At 39.0% G+C, this 23,225-nt stretch overlaps 1 protein-coding gene across 5 annotated transcripts in view; it reads left to right on the top strand.

Annotated features, from left to right (window-relative positions):
• Nucleotides 1–23,225, top strand: part of LOC139459484 (nonsense-mediated mRNA decay factor SMG7-like) — a 179,722-nt gene that overhangs the window by 47,464 nt on the left and 109,033 nt on the right. For all 5 annotated transcript variants that reach the window (XM_071240925.1, XM_071240926.1, XM_071240924.1 and 2 more), the window contains exons 6-9: nt 3,842–3,920; nt 4,254–4,346; nt 5,980–6,051; nt 15,558–15,711. In XM_071240925.1, the coding sequence (XP_071097026.1) occupies nt 3,842–3,920; nt 4,254–4,346; nt 5,980–6,051; nt 15,558–15,711 (398 nt within the window). The remainder of the gene's footprint in view (nt 1–3,841; nt 3,921–4,253; nt 4,347–5,979; nt 6,052–15,557; nt 15,712–23,225) is intronic.

Below are 23,225 nucleotides of genomic sequence, written 5' to 3'. Positions count from 1 at the left end.
TACATCACTGCATAATTTATAGTCCAATGTAGATCCAGTTCCGTTCGAGCGCTATTCTCGCACAACCTTCACTTTTCAGATCTTATGTGCGTCAGAAAAATAACTCAGCATCCAGTGGGTTAAAGGAAATAAAATCTCCCAAAATGAACTACAGTGCCTCTGTTGATGAACCTTCCAGTTTGTTGATTTGATCTTCAATGATGGCAGATGTTCTGTCATTATTAGCATCGGGGTCAATGTAAACAATTGTTACAAATAATTGTCCAAATTCTCTTTGTAGATATTGTGGTCTCAGTGAAATACTCAATATCTAAATATCTTCTGTGCAAATTAACTGTACCCCTGGTGACAATACTCTTACCCCATCTTTCTATTACATAAATACAAATGTCACCTCCAATAGACTTTCCTGTGCTCTGAGTGTCTCTATATCTAGTCACGAAGGTCAACCAAATCCGGAATATCAAGGCTTGAATTACCAATTACTTCATATAACCACATTTCAGTAAAGCATGGCAAACAGCTTTCTCAGAATTCATTCAAAAATTTCACACCGGCTTCTATTTCTGAGAACTGTCTTCTAAGAGCATGTGAATAATATACTGTCATGGTAGGTAATGCAGGTCTGTTATTCTGTGCTCTGATCTTGCGCCGGAGTCTCACCTCTTTTCCTTCATTTCACCAAGTCTCTTTCCCTGAAACATTTTGGTGGTTAATCCAGGATGAAATTGCAGTCAGTTTTGTCATCTTTTTACATTGCTTTGCTTCGTTCTGTGTGAACTATCTTTTGGGGTGTCAAATTTGACATCTATCAAGCCAGTCTGTGAGAGTCCGGTAACATAAGTAAAGAGGTTGTATTTATGCTATTGTTTCTTGTGAGTTGGCAGAGAAAAACTTACAATATAAACTTCTGGTATTGGAGACATCATATGTTAAGACACTTCAAATTTGATTGCTAGCTAAAACAAGGCATGTGAAGATTCCATTTTTATGATAGATTGAGAGAAAATCAAATTTGAAGAAGTGTCACAGGTAAATATGAGTGTATGTGGTGCGCCATGGTGGATATTGTAACCGGAGTGGTTTAGGTGAATGAATCACTAAACGCTTGTTGATGACAGTTGTTTAATGCATAAATAAACAGGGGCCCTGTGAAAATAAATACACAGAGTTAAAATATGCACAATACCTATACATACAAATAAATCATTACATTATAACTTATGAACAAATATTAGAATCTCATATATGGTCATATACATTGTTATAATCCATCGTAATTAGTTTTATCTTACTTTACTCTAAATATTACAGGGGATTTATCATATAATAAATTGACAAACATAGTTTATCAATAATGGGAGAATGATGATAAATGCATTAATACTGTTATAACCTATCCCTCAGACTAGAGAGAATACCAGAGGCGTTCGGGAGAGACTTTTATTCCGCCAGCCACATGACCGGTCAACATGTCATAGCCGAGTGATGGCACGTGCGGACTACCTTCACAGGCACGTGAGGTATTCATACGCGTTACTCTCACAGTAAATAGTTCTAGGGTACATCGGGTAATATAATACTTATCAAGATATTACATTCCTCCCTCTTTGGATGGAAACAGTACTAAACCAAACATATCTACATTAAAGGTGCCAAGGTGCTTCTCAACATTTGTACACAAAGAAAGCCATCTACAAAAGTCAATCTCTAGATTTAGTAGGTATCTGCCATAAGAGAAATATGTCAGCTTCTACTGTTCAAGTAAACTTTACCTTACCCCAAAATAACATGAGTTCACATCAATCTCATTAACCAATTACTTCCTAACAAAGTCCTCAAGATATTTTGGTTCACGTTGAGTCCTCTTAGAATATCTACCCAGAACGGGAGATTTAACATTGCTATTGTCTGTTGATAGTACAATCTCTGAAGCAGGATCTTGTATCGTCTCTGACACGTGATCCTTCTCTGGATAGTCTTTGATAACAGGTATCTTGACATCGCGCGTCTCTGGTAGAGCAGATTCTACCTGTTGATCTGAATGAGAGTCAGTATTGACTCCGGGTAGTTGGGTTTCTTGAGTACGCACATGATCCTGATGGCGCCTCACATTTCGACCATCAGACAGTTCTACCTCAAATGATACTGGACCTGTCCTGTTCGACACTGTACCAGGTAACCATTTCAGTCCATTTCCAAAGTTCTTAACATACACTGTGTCATGTTCCTTCATACTTCTGTCCTTCACATGCAGGTCATGTTGAATCTTCTGTCTCCATTGACTCTTCTTTACTGTCTGCTGTACAGAAGGATGAGTCAAGTCTAGATGTGTTCGTAGTCTCCGGTTCATCAGAAGTTCGGCTGGTGTTTGTCCAGTAGTTGTCTGGGGTGTTGTTCTATATCGGAACAAGAATCTGTCGAGACGGGTCTGACTATCCAGACCTTGTATCTTCTTCATCCCCTCCTTGAATGTACTCACTGACCTTTCAGCGAGACCGTTGGACGATGGGTGATATGGAGCTGTCTGCACATGGTGAATACCATTCTTATCCATGAATGCTTTGAATTCCTCACTAGTGAAACAGGTACCGTTGTCACTCACTAACATCTCGGGTAATCCATGAGTTGTGAACTCTCTACGAAGAACTGCCACTGTAGCTGAAGATGTAGCTGAGCGCATCCATTTACTATATGCATCCACAATCACCAAGATCATTTGACCAAGGAATGGTCCTGCATAATCAATATGCACACGAGACCATGGTCGCTCAGGCATGATGTATTCCGGTGTTTCTTGAATACTTGTTTTTTCTTTTGCAGGAAGTCGGCTCAGACAATCCGCATTGGCGATCTGTGATCCTGGTCTGTACTACACATTGTAGTACAGGAACTTGGTCCCATCCTCGTCGCCAATTGTTTTAACCTAGCCCTCAGACTAGAGAGAATAACATACTATTTCAGTACATATCACCATAAATACATACAAAATATAAATGTCCTCACCAGGTGTATGGCACTGTGCCCTATGATGTCACAACATCAGACAACATTTGATTTACAGGGACACACCTGAACATAAATATATATATAACATAATTACAGTGTAACATATTACATCAATATGTTTGCATCTTTAGGTATATACTACAACATTATAATATATATTCTAATCACTCACCTCATCATACAGACATACATTCATACATGTGCAGTTAGGTGCAGAACTTTTATTTACAGGTAAATAGCTCCAGTCTATCAATAAATGTACTCATTATGCTTAGTTACACAATAAGTTAAGTAATGTCAACATGAAAATGCTAGTTAAGATTATCTATTATAAACATACTTACATACTTAAAGTATTTAAGCAAATTTAGCCTAACTACATTTACCTGAATACGATGATTGATATGATATATATTTATCACACCTAACAATATAAGTACTATTAAAAGAAGTTAAGAAACCATACATATGCACCTTAACAAACTCTTCAAAGCACTAAATAAGAACACATAAATATACAATTCAAACAAACTAACTTGTGACAATTGATTGAATTATTTCAGCGATGAACTGAGAACTTGTCTCCATACATAGTCAAATACAAGTGTAAATTCAAACTGACCAGTCCCATAATGCACCCTGTCACTGAAAGTAAGGGGCTGGGGCTAGACAATAGAGACCAGAGAAACAATAGAGAAAGCAAGCGCAAGGGTGACTGTGCTATTGGAGGGTAGGCTAAATTTAGGTATTAAAATAAGAGGTGACCTTAAAATACACTTGATGATATGTACATAATTACATACTACTACATGTTGTTTATGTTTGTTCACAGTTTCTACAACAGATATGTACAACCTTCAAGCTGGACTTACCGTTCAGGCGCAAGTCATCTGCTTTTGGTGTAATGAAAGGTAAAATATCAAATAGCTATATGTGTTAAAATTAGGTCGTACTAGCTCGCTCATGGAAGTTGTCAAATATGGCATTGAGGATGCTTTATTCTGTTATGTTATTCTGACAGTTTTGTTTTGTACATTGCAGCAAGCTGGAAACCTGTTTGAAATTTGGGAGGCTACAATCACAAGCTAAAATATACTATAAACTCTTTAAGCCCTGTTTGCTCTCTCTAGCTATGATAATGTTTGCCACAGGCATGTCCAGAAGCAACTTCGTGAAGTGAGTTGAACCCCAGACAATAGTAATGTTCTTCACTTAGTGAAAGAAAATGATGTTATCTATTTCAGAGAAGTGTTCAGTGAAGAACAAGATAACCACACCTAAAAAGAGTTCCTGTCTGTATGTGTGTCAGCACTGTTTAGTGCATCTGGGAGATATAGGTGAGAGTCAGCACTCATATTTTTTGTCAGTTAGGCCTCATGCATCTCCAAGACACAGGGGAGTCAACATGCAGAAAACGTGTCAGTTCTATCTTGTGCATCTCTGAGACACAGGGGAGTCAACATGCAGTAAACATGTCAGTTCTATCTTGTGCATCTCTCAGACACAGGGGAGTCAACATGCAGTAAACATGTCCGTTCTATCTTGTGCATCTCTCAGAAACAGGGGAGTCAACATGCAGAAAACGTGTCAGTTCTATCTTGTGCATCTCTCAGAAACAGGGGAGTCAACATGCAGTAAACATGTCAGTTCTATCTTGTGCATCTCTCAGACACAGGGGAGTCAACATGCTGAAAACATGTTCGTTCTATCATGTGCATCTCTCAGACACAGTGGAGTCAACATGCTGAAAACATGTTCGTTCTATCATGTGCATCTCTCAGACACAGGGGAGTCAACATGCTGAAAACATGTTCGTTCTATCTTGTGCATCTCTGAGATACGGGAGAGTCAACATGCTGAAAACATGTTCGTTCTATCATGTGCATCTCTCAGACACAGGGGAGTCAACATGCTGAAAACATGTTCGTTCTATCATGTGCATCACTCAGACACAGGGGAGTCAACATGCTGAAAACATGTTCGTTCTATCTTGTGCATCTCTGAGATACGGGAGAGTCAACATGCAGTAAACATGTCAGTTCTATCTTGTGCATCTCTGAGACACAGGGGAGTCAACATGCAGTAAACATGTCCGTTCTATCTTGTGCATCTCTCAGACACAGGGGAGTCAACATGCAGTAAACATGTCAGTTCTATCTTGTGCATCTCTGAGACACAGGGGAGTCAACATGCAGTAAACATGTCCGTTCTATCTTGTGCATCTCTCAGACACAGGGGAGTCAACATGCAGTAAACATGTCAGTTCTATCTTGTGCATCTCTGAGACACAGGGGAGTCAACATGCAGTAAACATGTCCGTTCTATCTTGTGCATCTCTCAGACACAGGCGAGTCAACATGCAGAAAACGTGTCAGTTCTATCTTGTGCATCTCTGAGATACAGGGGAGTCAACATGCAGTAAACATGTCAGTTCTATCTTGTGCATCTCTCAGACACAGGGGAGTCAACATGCTGAAAACATGTTCGTTCTATCTTGTGCATCTCTCAGACACAGGGGAGTCAACATGCAGTAAACATGTCAGTTCTATCTTGTGCATCTCTGAGACACAGGGGAGTCAACATGCAGTAAACATGTCCGTTCTATCTTGTGCATCTCTCAGACACAGGGGAGTCAACATGCAGTAAACATGTCAGTTCTATCTTGTGCATCTCTGAGATACGGGAGAGTCAACATGCACTAAACGTGTCAGTGCTATCTTTTTTTTCTCGAATAAAAAATGGAATAGTTTTGCCAGTAAAACTGGATGATATTAAGAAAGTGACTCGTCACAGGTTGTGGTCAGCCAAGAATGAGAATGGTTTTGAGGCTATAACTCAAGGGTATCTCTGATAAAAGCTACAGACATTGACCTTACCATTTGGATTCAGATTTGGATGAAGTGATATAAATTGTTTTTGAAGGTTTCTGCCAATTTTCAAATCCATGCATTTAGCAAATTAATGTTCCAGCCCGGTATCGACAGCAAGTTGAACAAGCTCAAACCTTCTACAGGCATGCTGCCAATCTTGTACCACAGAATGGTATGTATACTTTTAACAAACTAATTTGTTCTTATCTAATCTGGTGTCTTTTTAGCGTCTCTGTGGGTATCAATCACAATGAAAATGAAGGGATGTTTTTCGTCATAGTGTTTGCTAAACTGAACTCAACATGCTCAACTACTGCCATTGACTTTCTCAAAAGCACATGCTTATGATAGATGTTACAGACTTGTTTCCTGATAGTATTGATGTGACATATCATAAAACTTATGTTCATTTATTTTGGAAATATGATGAAACTTATTGTGCATGATCTCCATGACAGTGATGAACATACTGATGAAATCTTTTCTTTTGGAAGATAGGAGAACTCCACTAACATTCCTATAATGTAACTTATCAGTAGCTTTGTCATCTTTATAGAAAGAAATTATAAACCATTAACCAGAGTAAGAAATTGGCAGTAGTCGTATAATCCTTGCCAAACTTAGTTAAGGTTTCATTAGGACTCGTAGAAATTTGTCATTATTAAGGGTTTAGCTATCTGTTATCATTATAAGGACTAGTCGACTAAAACATTTAGTTTCTATTGCTGCATTAACCCAAAGGCTGCTGTGCATAATTGAGCCTCAGTACCCCCCACCAGTGTTTGAAATAATAAAATTGCCAGGCTGCCATCAGGACCCAGCAGGCCCTGACTAATTTCTTTGGGCCCTCACTTGAAGAACTGAAGCTTATTGTGGTAAATAAATTGACACATAAATTTACTGCAGGCCATAAGTACCCATACAAATTTATAAGTACGGGCCCGACATGAGATCTACCTGCCATGGGCCGATGGACAGGCACTTAATTTGAACACGGGCTCCGACTGCTAAACCATGTAAACAGTTCATTAAAATAGTACTCTCTTCATTAAGTTTGATCAAATAGTTCTGAAATTCCTAAGTAATGAGATGCTCTTGCATACACCAAAACATTTCTGAATTTTAAATTCTAAACTTCAAATTATATCTCAAATTATTGAACTTATCCTGCATTACTCATTAATGCACTTACTGCTGACAGAAAGACGAAGCTGTGAGAGTGGTTCCAACCAGTTGTGTGGCACACAGCTGACATGTGACCCGGAAGTGGTGACGACACATAAGAGCACATTACTGTCACTCAAAACAGTCAGACATGTTTATGAGAGTAAAGCCTCTACAGATTTTCCATATGTTTTCTCTTGATATATTGTGTTGTTGTTTATGGTTTGTGCCTTTTTGGTATCACCCATACATAATTTGTAATGAATTTCTGCTTGTTTGTGTCTCTCAGTCACATTAATTACGGGTGTAGTTTTGTTCTAATCCACCATTTTGAATTTGCCATGTGGCCATGCTCTCATGTCAGGCATTGTCAATTCTTTTGCTTTGTATTGGTAATTCATTCTTTTATTATTACCTATCTCTTTGTTTATGTTTAAGTGTTACTTTACACTTGTTTTGCGTATTTTTTCTCTTCTATAAACCAATGATTTTTTGAGTGACAAATTAGCATTCGTTTCCAGTTGTGTGCTTGCATGCTTTGTGAATATGACTTTACTAAAATGACAGATTGCTTGGATTGCACGGACCCCTGATGTCTCAGTGCTGCTTCTGCAGTCTCCTTTGTCTTCACTCTCTACTTGAGAGCTGCCAGGAAGCGACGGACCCTACCATGTCCGACTCCACTGAGACACCATCCATCTCAGCTATCTCGGACACGCCAGCTTCTACGACTGAGTAGCAGCCTTCCTTGACTCCTGCTCCGATCTACGCCTCTGCAACATCTCCTGTGTTTGCACCACCCATGTTGACGACAACCCCCTGATGTCAACGTTGACAGCGTCTGTGCCAGTGCAATTCAGCCCTTACATGGTGCAAGTAGCGTTTGCAGCACAACCTGGATATGGACCCTTCCCTGGCCTACCTGCTGAGCATCTTCCTTATCAGCCGATGCCACAGCATGTCCTGCTTTCCTCATCTATGGATCCTAACTGGATGCATTCTTGGATGCAGTCCTTGTTTTGACAGTCCATGGCGCCAGCGGCATAACCTGGGACTCAGACACCTCCTGCTCCACTGTCACCTCTTCCGACGCCTCCTGCGACATCAGCACCACTGGTGGCTCTTGCTCCACCAGCGCCTCCTCTCAGCTCTCTCGCACCACTCACAGCGCCCTCAGTACTGCTGATGTTAATTGTAACTGTATCGCCAGCAGTACTTCTGCTTCTTTCGAATTTTTGGCTGAATCTATAGTGCTCAGAACTCATGGAGCTGTTCATCTTGGGCTGTGCTGGGATTTCATGGCCAAGAATGAACTCCCAGGACAGCCAGATAGGTCATTCACCATCCCTCCCCTCACATTGATTGTGGGTGGAGACGATGAAGATGAACTTTCGTTATGCCCAGTGTGTGCATTGTGGTGTTTCCTCAGACGTTCTAAAGCACAACGCAAGTCCAGGAAATGTCTCTCTATTCCAGTTTCTCCTACTTCGTAGGCAGAGGTCAACCATAATACTATCTCCTTATGGCTTGGGTGGTCATTCTCTAGGCATATGAGGCAGCCCCCCCCTAAGGACGGGTCAACCATTGCTCTCAATAGCAACTGCTCTATCAAGTGTTTTCTAGAAAACTTTTTTTTTTGCATCCAGAGTTTAGGTCCCTTGGTGATGGCTCAACAGGTCATCAACCCCCAACGTTATTGATTCTCTTGGACCCTTGAGCTGGCCTGTCAAACTCTCGGGTTTTATCACCCCAGATTAGAGGGCTCACATGCTGTTCACATTAACTCGGTAAAGTCAGTTTTAGGTTCCGGTTGACACTTTTCCTTTACCTTCCCATATTCTTCACACTCTCATTTTCCTTCTGACAGGAATGGTCATTGTTTTCCTGTCATCGCTCAGGATACTGTTCTGGTTACCTGGACCCTGACAAGGATTTATTTCAGATTACATCTGAAGGTATGCCCACCTCTGTACAGTCTGATGAAGATGCATGAAGGAATAATGCAGGATAAGTTAGAAAATGTAGTAAAATCTGAATATTTTTTACATTTGTGTACTTATCCTGCAATACTTGTGCCCTCCCGTCACAATGCTACCTCCCCAAGAAGTTTCCAGATGTTAAGTTTAGCAGTAATGTGCTCTTATGTGATGTCATCACTTCCGGGTCAATGACAGCTGTGTGAGGGTACTGCCAGACAACTGGTTGGAACAACTTCTTCTGCAGCTGGACCTCTCACAGCTTTGTCTTTCTGTAAAAAAACAGCAGTAAATGCAACCTCAGGGTATCGCGGTACTTGTCATGTACACAAAACAGAACAAAACATACACACTAACCTTTATGATTATTCGTGTACTCTATATCAGATGTCATTTATTTTATCTAACTATGCATAATTTTCTGTGAAAAGTTCATTATAACATTCTTCTCGCTGAGTGAATGCTGGGCATCGCACTCAGCTTGACAAGGGAGAGAACTCCATTGTATCGCGATACAGGGAAAAGTTGTGTATGGAGGTCCTAATTGGACAACAACAGGACATAATTCTAACCACAACAAAGTATGATAATACGAGACTTAAGTGATTTTATCCAGACAAGTGCAAACAATAGCACAAGTAAAATTCAGTATGTGAAATATTTAATAGGTATAATAATTAAATTAATAACAAAATATCAGAAAGATATCTAAAAAGATTTTATTTAAAAAATTTGATGAAAATAATTTGTCCAAAAAGTGGAAAAAATGTTGAAAGTTGACAATATATATCTAAAAAGCATTCCTTTTATGACAACAGTATGTATTTATCATTTGGCTACAGGTGAAGAACATGGCCCTTCTTATCTCCTAAAAAAATCTGACTACATAGTGGGAAAAATGTGTGGACTATATCACTGCTGTTACCTTATTCATCACCATGAATATGCAGACGATCTAGTTCAGGTTGCAATTACTTGGGAAACAGCGGGTTATATCATAGTCCGTTGATATACATATGGGGGAAAGGCAATATTAAAAAGATGCCCGAAGTAAGTATCAATGTGTTAATGAATCTTTACTTACAGTAGACAAAACATTCCACAGAAATTGATATTGTTTACAAAGAAAGCACTTCCATCTGGTTACTGATTTGCATTAGTAAATGGCCTACTAGGATGCGTGTCTCGCATGAAGTACTAGAAAGTAGAAATGCCATGATACGATGAAAGCCACGGTACCACAGGGTCCATCCATGATGCAGGATAAGTATTCACATGTAAAAGATATTCAAAGTTTACTTATTTTTGTGTGTCACATCTTCAAAAATATTGGTTCATTCGTCTTAAAATCTAAAATTAAAAAAAAATGTACAGAATGTCCACAAATTGTTAGCTAAACAATTCTATCTATTCTATAATTTTTTTTTATCGTATCCTGCATTACTACCTTTTTGCCTATACTGATGTTTCTGACTAGGACGACGGAGCTGAAGTTGTTGTCCCAACCAGTTGTGTGGCATATGCCCTCCCACAGCTACCACGTGACCGGAAATGGCAAAGTCACATATAATCACATTACTGCTTGTCATCAGACTGTACAGACGTTTGAGAATAAAACTCTTTTGCTCCAGATAGCCTCCTTTACTTATCTTTTGACAACCAATACTTTGACAATTGTATATATCATTGTCTAGTGCACTAGGGTGGTCCTTTCAGGCTTACCTTAGCGTAATTGTCGCCTGATTTTAGCTCTTTCCTGCACTTACTTTGTACATGTGTTGTTCCATCCGCCATCTTGTTTTGCCACGTTGTCATGTTTGCTTGTCTTGTGCTTTGATATTTCCATATGCCTATCTTCGCTTTTCTTCACGTGCTATTTACATTCCTCACATTTACTGGTACATCCCCACAGTCAGTTGCCACACCCATCTCCAGACAAGTTTCGTCTGCACGCTTGGTACATCTTCACCAGGCCCTAGGTGCCAAGGGCTACTCAGCCAGAGCAGCGAGGGCTATTGCCTTAGCACATAGACCTTTGACACATACTCTGTATGATGACATGTGATGTTCCTTTGAATCCTTCTGTAAGGATAAGAAATAGGACCCAATGTCTGCATCAATACAATTTATGGCTGAATTCCTTCTCCATCTCTGCAATAAATGTCCCCTCAAGGGTAGTACCATAAGAACTTATCTGGTTGCCCTTTAATTCGGTGCTGGCAGTTCCTACAGGTCCTGGAACTTCAGTCATTATTGTGGTCATTTCATCTTGAGGTTCAACGTGCCAAGTTTCGTGCCACAGATTGGGACTTGAACATGGTATTGAAGTCGCTCCTTACCACTCGTCGCTTTCTTCAATCTTAATAAAAAGACGTTATCATTCTTGGCGTCAGCTACGGCGGCTTAAGTGAGTGAGTTACTCGCCCTTGATCTCCCAAGTACGGTTTGAGCTCACACAGAGCCACACAGATCATTCACCGTTCCTCCTTTATCGTCAATAGTGGGTCCTGGAGACAAGGATGAATTACTTCTGTGCCAAGTTTGGGCCTTACAGGTTTTCCTCCGTCCATCTAAGACACAATGTGGATCTCAGAAACGACTGTTCATTCCGGTCTTTCATACATCCCAGACGGTTAGTTAGTCGTAACACTGTTTCACTGTGGCTGCATGGGCTCCATTATCCTGCAGGCTTACGACCTCGCTGGCATGGTCCCGCCTAGAACCATAACCACCATGAGATTTGAACCATTGCTTCGACCATGGTTCTCCACAGCAATTGTTCCATCAAATCCATCATGGAGGGTTGTTTTTGGTGCTTGGATACAGACTCGAATGACGTTTACACCATGGAACTGACCCTGCGACCTCTCTCGTAGAAATTACCCCAGACAAGAGGGTTTCATGTTTCTGTTTATTCCGGCTGCTTGAATCGGAATTTAGAAACTTGGCCTACTTTTCCTTTTTCCATGACTGGATTTCACACCTCCTACTCTCTCTCGTGTGGCTCTATCGGACAGGAAAGGTGGTTTCCGTTTTTTTCCTCTCAGGGTGCTATCTGTTTACCTGGGCTGGTTGGAGGGCCCATCCTGAAATTCCATCTGCAAGGTATGGCTCCCTACCTTTTCATCTGATAAAAATGCATTCAGGTAGTAATGCAGGATAAGATAAAACTCAAATAAAATCTAAATATATTTTACATTTGGATGTTTATCCTGCATTACTACGTCTAAAGTGCCCACCCATCACTTTGCTACCTCCCCAAGAAGTCTGTTACTGGCGGTAATGTGATTATACGTGACTTTGCCACTTCCAGTCAGGTGGTAGCTGTGGGAGGGCATATGCCACACAACTTCTGCAGCCAGGACCTCTCACAGCTCCTTGTTCCTTGTCAGAAACATCAGTAAAAGCATTAAGGTAGTAATGCAGAATAAATATCTAAATGTAATAAATATATATATTTTACTAAATTTCCTTAAGACATGTTCCCCAGTTTATTTGTTGAATACATCTGAAGTTTTTATTATGATTAAGACATCATTGGGTTTTCTTTAAACATCTTCAAAATTCATGTGAAATCTTTTAAAATGTTATACACTGATTCATAGATCAATTCTGAAGGAATCAATGTACTGTATATTTTTGTCCAATCAACTTTACTGCGATGTTTAATGTCAAATTATCTCCAAAGCTAATACTTCTAATACAATGGTAATTGTCTCTCCTCTGTTGAAAATAGGCGTGAAATTTTCCAGTTTCCTGGGCGAACATTGTTGTGACAGACACTGCCGTTCTTGGTAGGCCTTGCGCGACCATTATCACGACACCCAGTCTAAGGGTTTGAGAAGGCTTCATTGCTGCAAATGTCTAATGGTTATGTTTAGCAGTTTTAACTAATATTCATGATATTTTATGATTCAATTTCAAGTGGCATGGGATTTCTAGTTCAAAGTTGTACTGGCAGGTTGTTTCTGAAAGTGATGTTTTTTTAAGTAATTGAGAAGTTTTCCTCCTGGTACATTGACAAAGTACTAGGGCTGGCGATCGGTATAGATTATAGAGATTGATAATCACTTACTACATGTACTAAATATCGATCAATTATCTGAGAAGTTAACTTCAAGCAAATATGCAAAAAGTCACGAAAGAAATCAACAAATTTCTCTCCATTGGTGAGCAGTGACATATTAAAGCATAGATTACTTTGTGGACGTTTGAGAATTAACAAAAACAGTTGCTTTCCGTCTTCGACAATGGACTTGATTGACAATAACAAGTCTGTTTCGGTAAATCTAAACTATATTTCATCACAATATTTATGTTAACAAATCCGAACTGAAGTATGCAAATTAGCCCTTTGTTTACACTGTCTGGTTATAAAAAGTGTTCATTGTATATATATATATATATATATATATATATATATATATATATATATGGACTTATGTTTGTAACCTATTTTATTAATTTTATTCAAAATTTCATTCAATAATGTTTACATTCACTTTGGCGAAATCGCACAACACACCGTTATTTACAGCATCCAAGGTCACATTACCGCTATTGATGCCTTGAAACAAACTTTAGTTGACAGAGAATGGGTATAATATCATAAATGCCATACTCTGACTCGTTGAAAGACATAAAAGTCATACTACAACAAATGTGCGGTAGCATCGATGGCGATTGGTCAAATTATTCCATACGTAAAAATAACTGGCAATAGCGTTCAGCTGTACCAACGGACTACACTTATGGTTATTAATTTATTTTAGATATATATATTGTAAAGCTTCAGCTGAAATAACATGGTATTGGACTATAAAGCACCTGATAAAATAATAGGTACAGATACAATTCTTCCAAATATTGTATCAAAATTCTTTTCAGTTATATTATTGGATTACTTTTTAAGCGAATAAACGGTAGATTCCGAGAAAACGTGTGTTCAGCTAATTGCTACTTCCAGCTTAGTTCACAAGACAATACACATGGAAATCTGAATCTCTGCATATAACACAATGCCCACCAGAACAGGAAATACAATTTAATCAGTAAAACATCATGTTTAGTGATTTTTTATCACAAATTTCAATTTTGTATTGACCAAGTTGATTTGTTAAACCTGTTTGTTTACCTGAATACGATGCTATTGTTTTCTGTAGAAGTTTTTATTGCAAATGTAAAGATTGTGTATGTGTTTGTGATGTGCTTCATTCTGATTTGCATTAAAAATGGGGTATATAAATTAGCATTTTGAAGGCTTTCACAGGGGTAGCTTATAGTTATTATCGATCACAACAATTTCATATCGAGTTTCGTTAATATTTCTTCCAATCGATGATATTCCCGATTATCAATCTTTTTAGCCAGCCCAACAAACTACCATAACCTGAGGAGACCCGTGAAGATTCCGGAGTAGAATAGGTCTTCAGCAACCCATACTTGCCGTAAAAGGCGACTATGCTTGTCGTAAAAGGCCACTAACGGGATCGGGTGGTCAGGCTCGCTGTCTTAGTTGATACATGTTATCGATCCCAATTGCGTGGATCGATGTTAATGATATTAATCACTGGATTGTCTGGTCCAGATGCAATTATTTACAGACCGCCATCATATAGGTGGAATATTGCTGAATGTGGCGTTAAACAACAAACCAACCAGCCAACCAACCATAACCTGAGGAGAAGAAAGGGGACTAGAAATATGGAGATGGATTGATGGTTCATGATAATTTGACAGTGATTTTAGAACTGAATTGGAACAATTAACATTAATACCTGAAATAAGTTTTCTCATGTATACATTATCGTTTGAAAGGTAGTATCAAGCTTTTTAGATCATCTGTCTGCTAGCCAAGTGAGCACTTGTCATGCTCTGTCATCGTCAGCATCATCTGTAAACATCTAGGAAAGCCCTGGACCAATGAAGCTGGAGCTTCGCATGTTTTGTTCCATCCAATTATGACACCAATGTTTTTAGATGGACACTTCCGTTAGACATTTGTTGCTGAAGACCAATTCTGAAACGGATTTTAACAGGTTGTTGATCACTGATTGCGGGAACAGGCTGGGAACTTATTGCATGTACACCAATGTCATGGAACTCCAAATACCACATTGTCTTTCTGAATTACAGTTAATTAGTGTCACATTATGTTAGGAATATGTGGAGTCTTGACCACATTTCTTCACTTAATGTCTTGTCCTGGACATAACGTTCAAGTGAAACATGCATCATGGTACTGTTATCATTACTATTTTAACGTGAAATTGTACCGGCTTTTTTACCCCACTGATTACTCCAAAGCTTCAATGAGGGCTGGCATCTCTGTAATATACATAATACTTTTCACAATTCAGGTGAGCTACAGAGCCTTGTGGTTCTTGTTTTTCTCCATTAAAAGTAAAGAAAGTTCCCTGTCACAGAAATTTTGTCTATTCATTTCCGGTTGTAAGCATTCAATGATTCTTTTCTTGTTTTATTCATCTTCCCCCGCTAAAATCAGTTAACACACATTAAAATATATATTTAAATTTAGGACAACCCTACAACCAGCTGGCAATATTGGAGGCGGCTCGGGGCAACAAGCTGTCCACTGTGTTCTACTACATACGCAGTCTGGCAGTGCGACATCCATTCCCTGTGGCTGCCACGAACCTGGAGAAGTTTTATGTCAAACTTACAAGAGATATGTATGTACTTCAGTCACCTGCTGTTATTAAATGCCTTTCATTTACTGTTGTGAACATACTGTCATAGCCCTTCTTCCAGTCCATCTGTCACACCATAACCTCAAACCAGATATGATTTGTTGTCTAACATAGCCTCATACCAAAACGTTTTATGAAGACTGGGTGTTGTATATGCTATCAGGTAAACACTGCAAGCGCTAATCTTCCAGCGCAAACTAACTGAGTAACCAGTCATTAATAATAATAAGCAGATATTATGCTGTTTGATTAGAGATTATATGTACTGAAACATACCACTGTCATGAGGAAAATACAAACTTTCAGGATGGTATGGTTAGTGCAAGGTTAGTGTTGGACCTTGGTGAAATAAATTACTATTGGATAATACATCCAGCATGAATATGAAACTTGTCAGGCGGTCATTTCTTTCACTATAAATGTCCAAATTTCACCAAGTCTGCTACGCGGAAGCCTTCTGTGACTATTACTGGTGCAGATTTGTGTCATGACAAACCTGGATGAAGGGGATAACTGTTATTCATGTGGCTTTTGTGGTTCACCAAGTAAGACCTCCCTATGTAAGTTCAAAGTCACTGAGAAAAACCTGTGTAGAACAGTGGGTTGGCGTCACTGGAAGTTTATAATATGAGGAGCAAGACCTGCTGTAAAATAAACTTGGAGTTGATAACAAAACCATTGAAAAACTCATATTGAGTAATAATAATAAAGGTGCATTTCAAATGAAACATAGAATATGCCTTAATATGGTTGTAAAAAATACATTAATTTGTGATAGAGTCTTCTTGAATGGAAGAAGAATTAGGACGAAACGAAAAGGATCTTTCTCAACAAGTAACCTTGAGAAAGCATGACCAATATTCTATACAAGTCATAATGAAGGATTAGGACATGTTGAAAAAAAATCAAACTTTCAAATACATTTGTTTAAATGCATCTGAGCAGAGCACCGAACAGTGACCGGATGGTCAAGGAAGGATTCATAACGGTTCTGTGAGCGTCTGGTCAGTGCTACACTTTTACCTTATGCAGGGTATGATTGAATGTGCAGGCTACCTTCCACCTTCGTCTGAGCCTTCTAAACATTTCTCTCTGCCTTAACAAAGTTGTGACAATAAAGTCATCAGTTGAGCTAATAACATTAAAAAGCCAAGCACAGGTGGCCACTTCCATGGTTGAAGGGGCATATTTTTCAAAAACATGGTCCTCCTCTGCAAGAAACTATCACTCTGGATGAGGAACTTTACAGATTGCTCAAGGCTCCAAATGCAAGGATTAACATGGCACTGACCAGGACTTAGACTCCATGAACAAGCATGATCTGGACATTGGACTGTACATTAATTGGTTCAGTTGGAGATTAGACGATCAGCAAGGATCTGCAGGATGTGTATCTACATCTTCCCATCCGTCCACAGGAAGTTTTTACGATTAGCAGTCAACAATCACCGAAACAAATTCCTAGTGCTCCCATTAGCAGTTTTCGCAGTACATTCCTGCTTGCAAAACTTTCAAGATTTGCAGTAGTCGAGTTAAAGGACTAAATTGTACTGCATTATTCAACATTAGGGATCAAAGATGAATATACCAGGTCAATAGATAGGTGAGGTGAGCTGTCACTTGATTTGATCAGTACATTGTACATATGTCGGGTGGGATTGAAATATGGATTAGCATTTTATTTTCAGATTCAAAATTTGCTTATTATGGACTATAATCTTGACTGGTTTGATTTGTGTTCAGTTGTGTTTGCGAAGCGACATCTATCGAAAGATCGAGGAACAAGAATATCATAACAAAGGATGTAAGATAAAGAGCTGCAGCCAGGCTGACATGTTTTTGTTGTTAATTAGTGTTTTAAAGACTTGCAAGGGTGATACTATCGGTCACCATTATATTATGTGCAGAAAAAAACTAAAAATTGCTGTGTATTTTCTACCTATATAGCATCAAATACACTTGTTTTCTGCGTTGGGGCAAATCCTGCCGATTCCTGTGCAACTATATCACCAAAGCTTATTCATTCTCTGTTATAGAATGTACAGGCTTGTGTAACTGTGATGCGGGACTGGTTGGGTGAGAGTTTTTTCTGTGTGAGATAGGGTTAGTATTATAAATATGCAATTTATTTTGTTAAATTTACAATGTTTAAAACTTACCCTATCCCATACTGTGCATTTATCCTTCGGTTGGTTGGTGGGGCGAAGAAACTCAAGCCTGTAAAAGAACTCAGTGCTGTTCAGTATGTTGTTGTTTTTTAGGGAGCCACGCAGCTCCTAACATGAATACTTTACGAGCCAAACCTAAGTTTTTAGGAGCCAACAGATATCTAAATGGATATGTCGCCAGTAATGTTTACTTTTAGGTAGCCAAGTGGCGAGCAGTAGATGAACAGTTAGATATAAGTTGCATTTGGACACCAAAATGGTCGCTACTTCGATTGCTGAACTTGTAACATTAAGTCCATCTGAATTCCGACTGCGATCTTCTAACAAACGTCGAGTCTCGTGTCAATCTACAATAGGGAATGTCGATCCTCAGGAGAGGTTTGTTGATCCCTCGATTAGGCATGTAGATCCCTGAGAGATGTTTGTTGATCTCTTGGATTGGGATGTCGGAGTCCAGCCTGGCTGCGACGATGATCCTCCAAAGTGTGTAAAGCAGTATGGCGATCCGTTTTGTGGCTGTATGTGTGATCCTCTGAAGAACATCAAGGGCAATGTCGAATCCAATCTTGACTATCCTCTGATAATCTAAGCATGTGATTAATCCTGTTTTGTTTATTTAAAGCAGTAATTGTTTTTTGTTAAGCAAGTTTATCTCTGCTGCTGTTGTAATATGCAGCTACTCGCTGACTTGTCTCGCAGCTCTGTACTCGAGGGCAGGTGACCACTAGCTGTGTTGGATTAACAAGACTGATTAATAAGTGATGTCAGCCATTCGTTGCAAATTAGGTGTGTCAGAGTCTGAGAGCAAGACTGTCTGATTAACAGGTCTAAATAGCACTGATTTAATCGGTTCCTATCATAAGTGTCGGATAAAGCCGATTGTCAGATTAATGAGACTTGACTGTATTATATAAAATATGCGTATATACATGTAACAAACTCTCTTCAGCGAACTAACATATATAGCGAACTAATAGCTGATCCCCGACAAACCCAATTACCACTAATTAGTGATGTGTATAGCCAACTGAGAAATCTCACTCAATGTCAAGTGTCAATGGCTATGCGCAATCAGTGTCAAATCAACACAATCAGTGGTGACGGATCAAACTTGTTAAACTTGCTTTATGTTAATCTTACCTGTAATTGGACTAATCTTTTCTTTTCTTTATCTTAACAAGGCTGTTTCACAAATTCAGTCAGTAAAACGAGGCCAGAACAAAATCACAGACCACACATCTTCCCATATGTAAATTGTGAAATGCTATATACATATTTGATTAACAATGTTCTAAAAATGTTATGAAAGGTTATTAATTGAATGCAATGAAGTGATCACTGCTAAACAAGTCAAAGCTGCAATTACGTGTATTATGTTTCAGTTTATCCAAGATGTTTCTGAGCGAAGGCATATATAATGAACGACATTTATAACGAACTGATTTCTCCTGTCTCTTGTAATTCATTACAACCATGTTCTACTGTATCTCAGGCATTTCCAGTGGATGTCCAAAAACTCAATTAGCTTTCTGAATTTGTAGGATTAAAATATCTGAGTACATGCTGCCATTGAAGCCTTACTAAAAATATAGTTTTTCATGATTCATGACCTTGAATCAACCGTTACATTTTACCTATGTCCTTTTAATCTCTCGAAAGACATTCTTGGTTCTGTAAACATCTTCTATTTTGAAACTGCTGGACTGACAAGGTTGAAATTTGGCATGCATGTTACTTGTATTTATGACATTATTTTATGTTCCAATCATTGTTTATTTGTTTGTTATGAGTTTAAGAATACTTAAATTTCATAAGAAAACAAAAAATCTTATTCACAAGAACCACATGGCCTTTGTGTAGCTATACATAATTTCAAGTTCGTTCAAGCCATCATTAACAACTTAGTGTCGTAGGCAAGTCTTTAATCTTTTTCTGAGAATGTTTTTCACCTTATGTTCTGAAGCTCATGTTCTGTTTGTCTCCATGACGGTGTTAAAATGATCATCAAAATTGATAATTTGAATCTTTCAATTTTTAGAATAACCATGTTTAGAAGCCATGTTACAAATAGAGTGGACTATTTGTCCAAATAATAGCACAATATCAAACAATAGTTATCATTGTTAATAATTCTAAGAATACAACCTCTATTACATCACAGCCATAAATCCTGTATTTTGGCTGCAGACTATGACACTATTACAAAATTTTCAGATTTTCAACAGAAGTCCTCTTCATTGTCAACTACACACAACTAGTTGTTCCCCAAATAGCACATGTAGCTCTTCAGCTCTTCAGCTCTTCTGTGCTCAAAGGTGGTAAAAACGTCACTTCTTTCAAAAACATCTTTACTCCAGGCAGATGAATTGGGGAGGTGGGTGGGAGTACTCCCTGATGTAATAGAGGTAGTGTTCTTAGAAGTATTAACAATGATAACTATTGTTTGATAATTCCTGCAAATCCTTAACCTCTATTACATCATAGCCAGAATATACCAGGGGTATAGGCGGGATCTGCCTCTAGTAACTCCCTGTGTAGTTGACAGCAATCCAATACTGTCGTATGAGTTCTTTTTATTACTGGATTCAAGAGGTAATTACTCTAGAATCTTTCTTAGAGGACTTAAAATCGGAATATGATTATATCAGTCAGTATGCGATACCTTCACTTGGACTACCTTATTATTTGCTGATAATCATGAAATGATGTCTTTAGTTCTATTCTAACTCATCATTTGTCTCCAGTTCTATTCTAACTCATCATTTGTCTCCGATTCTGAGAGTGACATCACATCCGGTTTATCAACTTCCGGATATGATGTCACTTCCAGTTCTAATGACGTCAGTTCCTCTCGACTGGTTTTGATGTCATTCCTAGATCCTCTGATGTCACTTAAGAATTGACCTTCACTTTGTGTGAATTCATTGGAGTATGGACCTTCATAAAGTGAGGGCCAAACTGTATGAACGTCGGAGCTTGTCAATTCTTATAAAAAAAATTATCACAATTTCTTACCCCAAAGGATGTAGGCCAAGATCTAAACACAATTTTATTTAGTACGTGTGACTTCATGTTTATACTGACAGCCATACAACAACCAGCTATATCGCGGAGTAAAATAGTTCCTCAAAAAGAGAGGTGACATGGGCGTATGGATGCACAACTTGCTCTTCAGAAACATCTTACGCAACACATGTGTTCAAATAATAACACATTAAATGAGAAAGGTCTGTAAAGAACTACCTTAGTAAGTCAGTCACAAAGACAGCACGTCATAATACATTTACATCAAGTACAAGACTTCAAATTGGCCGACACGATAAACGTGACGGGAGGATTTCCGAAGTTGTTAATGATTGTGTGGCGGTTACATGTGTTAGTCATCATTGATCAACTGACCGATTATTGAAAGGTGATTAAAGATGTGTCAAACAGACACCAAGGTAAATTCGTAGATTGCTGGAGACGGTCACTGTCAGCCTAGACACAGATCGAGTCAATACCGACGATAGTTTGGATGTGCATTTTTTCGTTGGTTCATTAGGATGGGCCGTAGCGAGGAAATTTGAAAACAATCATGCAGTAGAGCTCTCTTACGTTTCTCAATGTATACTGAAAGGGTGAGACCAAGATAAAAGGTTCTAAATGATCAGAAATAATGCTTATGTATGTTTTCGTGCTAGGGAAGTCCCAGGGTTTTCCCCAGGAATGTGGAAGTAGTCCATCAGTGTTTACGTCATTTCAAGAACACAGTCTCGTGAAAAATGTATGAAAGTCAAATTGTGTCGATCATACACTTATGAACGTCAATTTCGCGGTCATGTGACTGACCCCTCGTCCAATGGAAAAGCCGTATATCGTGTAAACTTCAAATTAAAAATATATTTCTGGTTATGACGTCACTTCAGGTCTATATTCCTTCCAATTGTGATGTCACTTCACGTAGATCTGTTTATCAGCTGTTCTAATACAGGTAGCCCTTGAATTCCTTAAGTACCATACTAGTAAGTGATGTCAGATCCTCCCCCCCCCCCCCCCCCCCCCCCTTTTTTTTTTTCTCATTGAAAAGAAAAGTTGATGGCTGAGACAGGTCGCAAGAGGTCCAGATGCAGGGTGTCACAAATGGCCATTATCCAGGTAAAACCATCAGGGTGAAGAGTCCACTCCGTGGGTACAATCCTCTCTCTCCAGGATAGGCTGTCTTTTAGTATGTTCAGTTTGCCTGGAATATGTCTCACTTCCATCCGGCAGCTGAATGAGTCGGCCAAGGCAAATAGCTTAGTAATTTCCATCATCAGAGAAACAGAACTTGGTTCCGCCATGTGTCTGAATGTAAGCCACCACTGTTGTGTTGTCTGTTGCAATGACGGATGATTTGATGAGAACATCTTTCGTAGTCTGGAAAGCATAATAGATTGCTTTCATTTCTCTGCAGTTTGTGTGTAGAGCTGTTTCCAGCCTCGGTCCATAAACCCTGAACTTGGAGGTCTTCCATGTGAGCTCCACAACCTGAATCTGACATGTCTGTGAACAGGTGGTGTTTGGGAGCTGGTAGTGTGAAAGGAATCCCCGTATTGATTTCGTATAGTCCAACATTAAACCTTGGCTCAGGTGGAGGGGTATGAGTACCCGTGTATCCGGGGTATGAGTACCCGTGTATCCAGGGTCTGAGATCGTATGGAGTTGATCCAATTCTGTAGCGGTCGTAATTGTAATCGTCTTCTGTGAGTCATATCTTGTAGAGAGGACAGCGTTCCCATGAGTGACATCCACCATCTGATCGATCTGGTAGGTTGGTCTCGGCTATGGACTTGTTGAACTGGTCCTCCGGGGGCCAGAGATGTCAGGTATCAGCTTACACTTTCGGTAGTCATGTCTGCTTATAGCAGGGGAATCCCGCCTTGTTCTGGTTCTTCAGCGCCTATGGAGAATGTAATTTGATACCAGGCTGAAACACCACTGATCAACAAGAAAGTGGTGTCATTAGAAATATCTGATTTACTTAGAAGTTAAAATAAAAGAAGCCCTTACTTTTTCACATATGAATTCACCGTAGGTCCATCTCCAATTACAAGTAATTATCATGATATAATGATACAGCCTGGCTCCAGTAAACGGTCCAAAAGTTATATGTTCACACGTCCGGTTGTACAGTTTTTCCCTGTAGTTCAACTTCAATATCAGGATCTTTTTATCTCAAGCCATATAAGGCATTATTCTACATTTTGTATTGGTTGTTGGTGTATTTGGAAAAGAGTCCATCACAGAAAAAGGTGGAGTTTTAGTATAGTGTAGCAATCTCCCTTTCTGGATCATTTCATTCAGAAA

The sequence above is a fragment of the Haliotis cracherodii genome, unplaced genomic scaffold (assembly GCF_022045235.1).
Source record: "Haliotis cracherodii isolate W230 unplaced genomic scaffold, xgHalCrac1.p SCAF_13, whole genome shotgun sequence".
Lineage (NCBI taxonomy): Eukaryota > Metazoa > Mollusca > Gastropoda > Lepetellida > Haliotidae > Haliotis > Haliotis cracherodii.
Note: the sequence above shows the minus strand (reverse complement) of the source record. Positions and strands in the feature narration are given on the sequence as shown.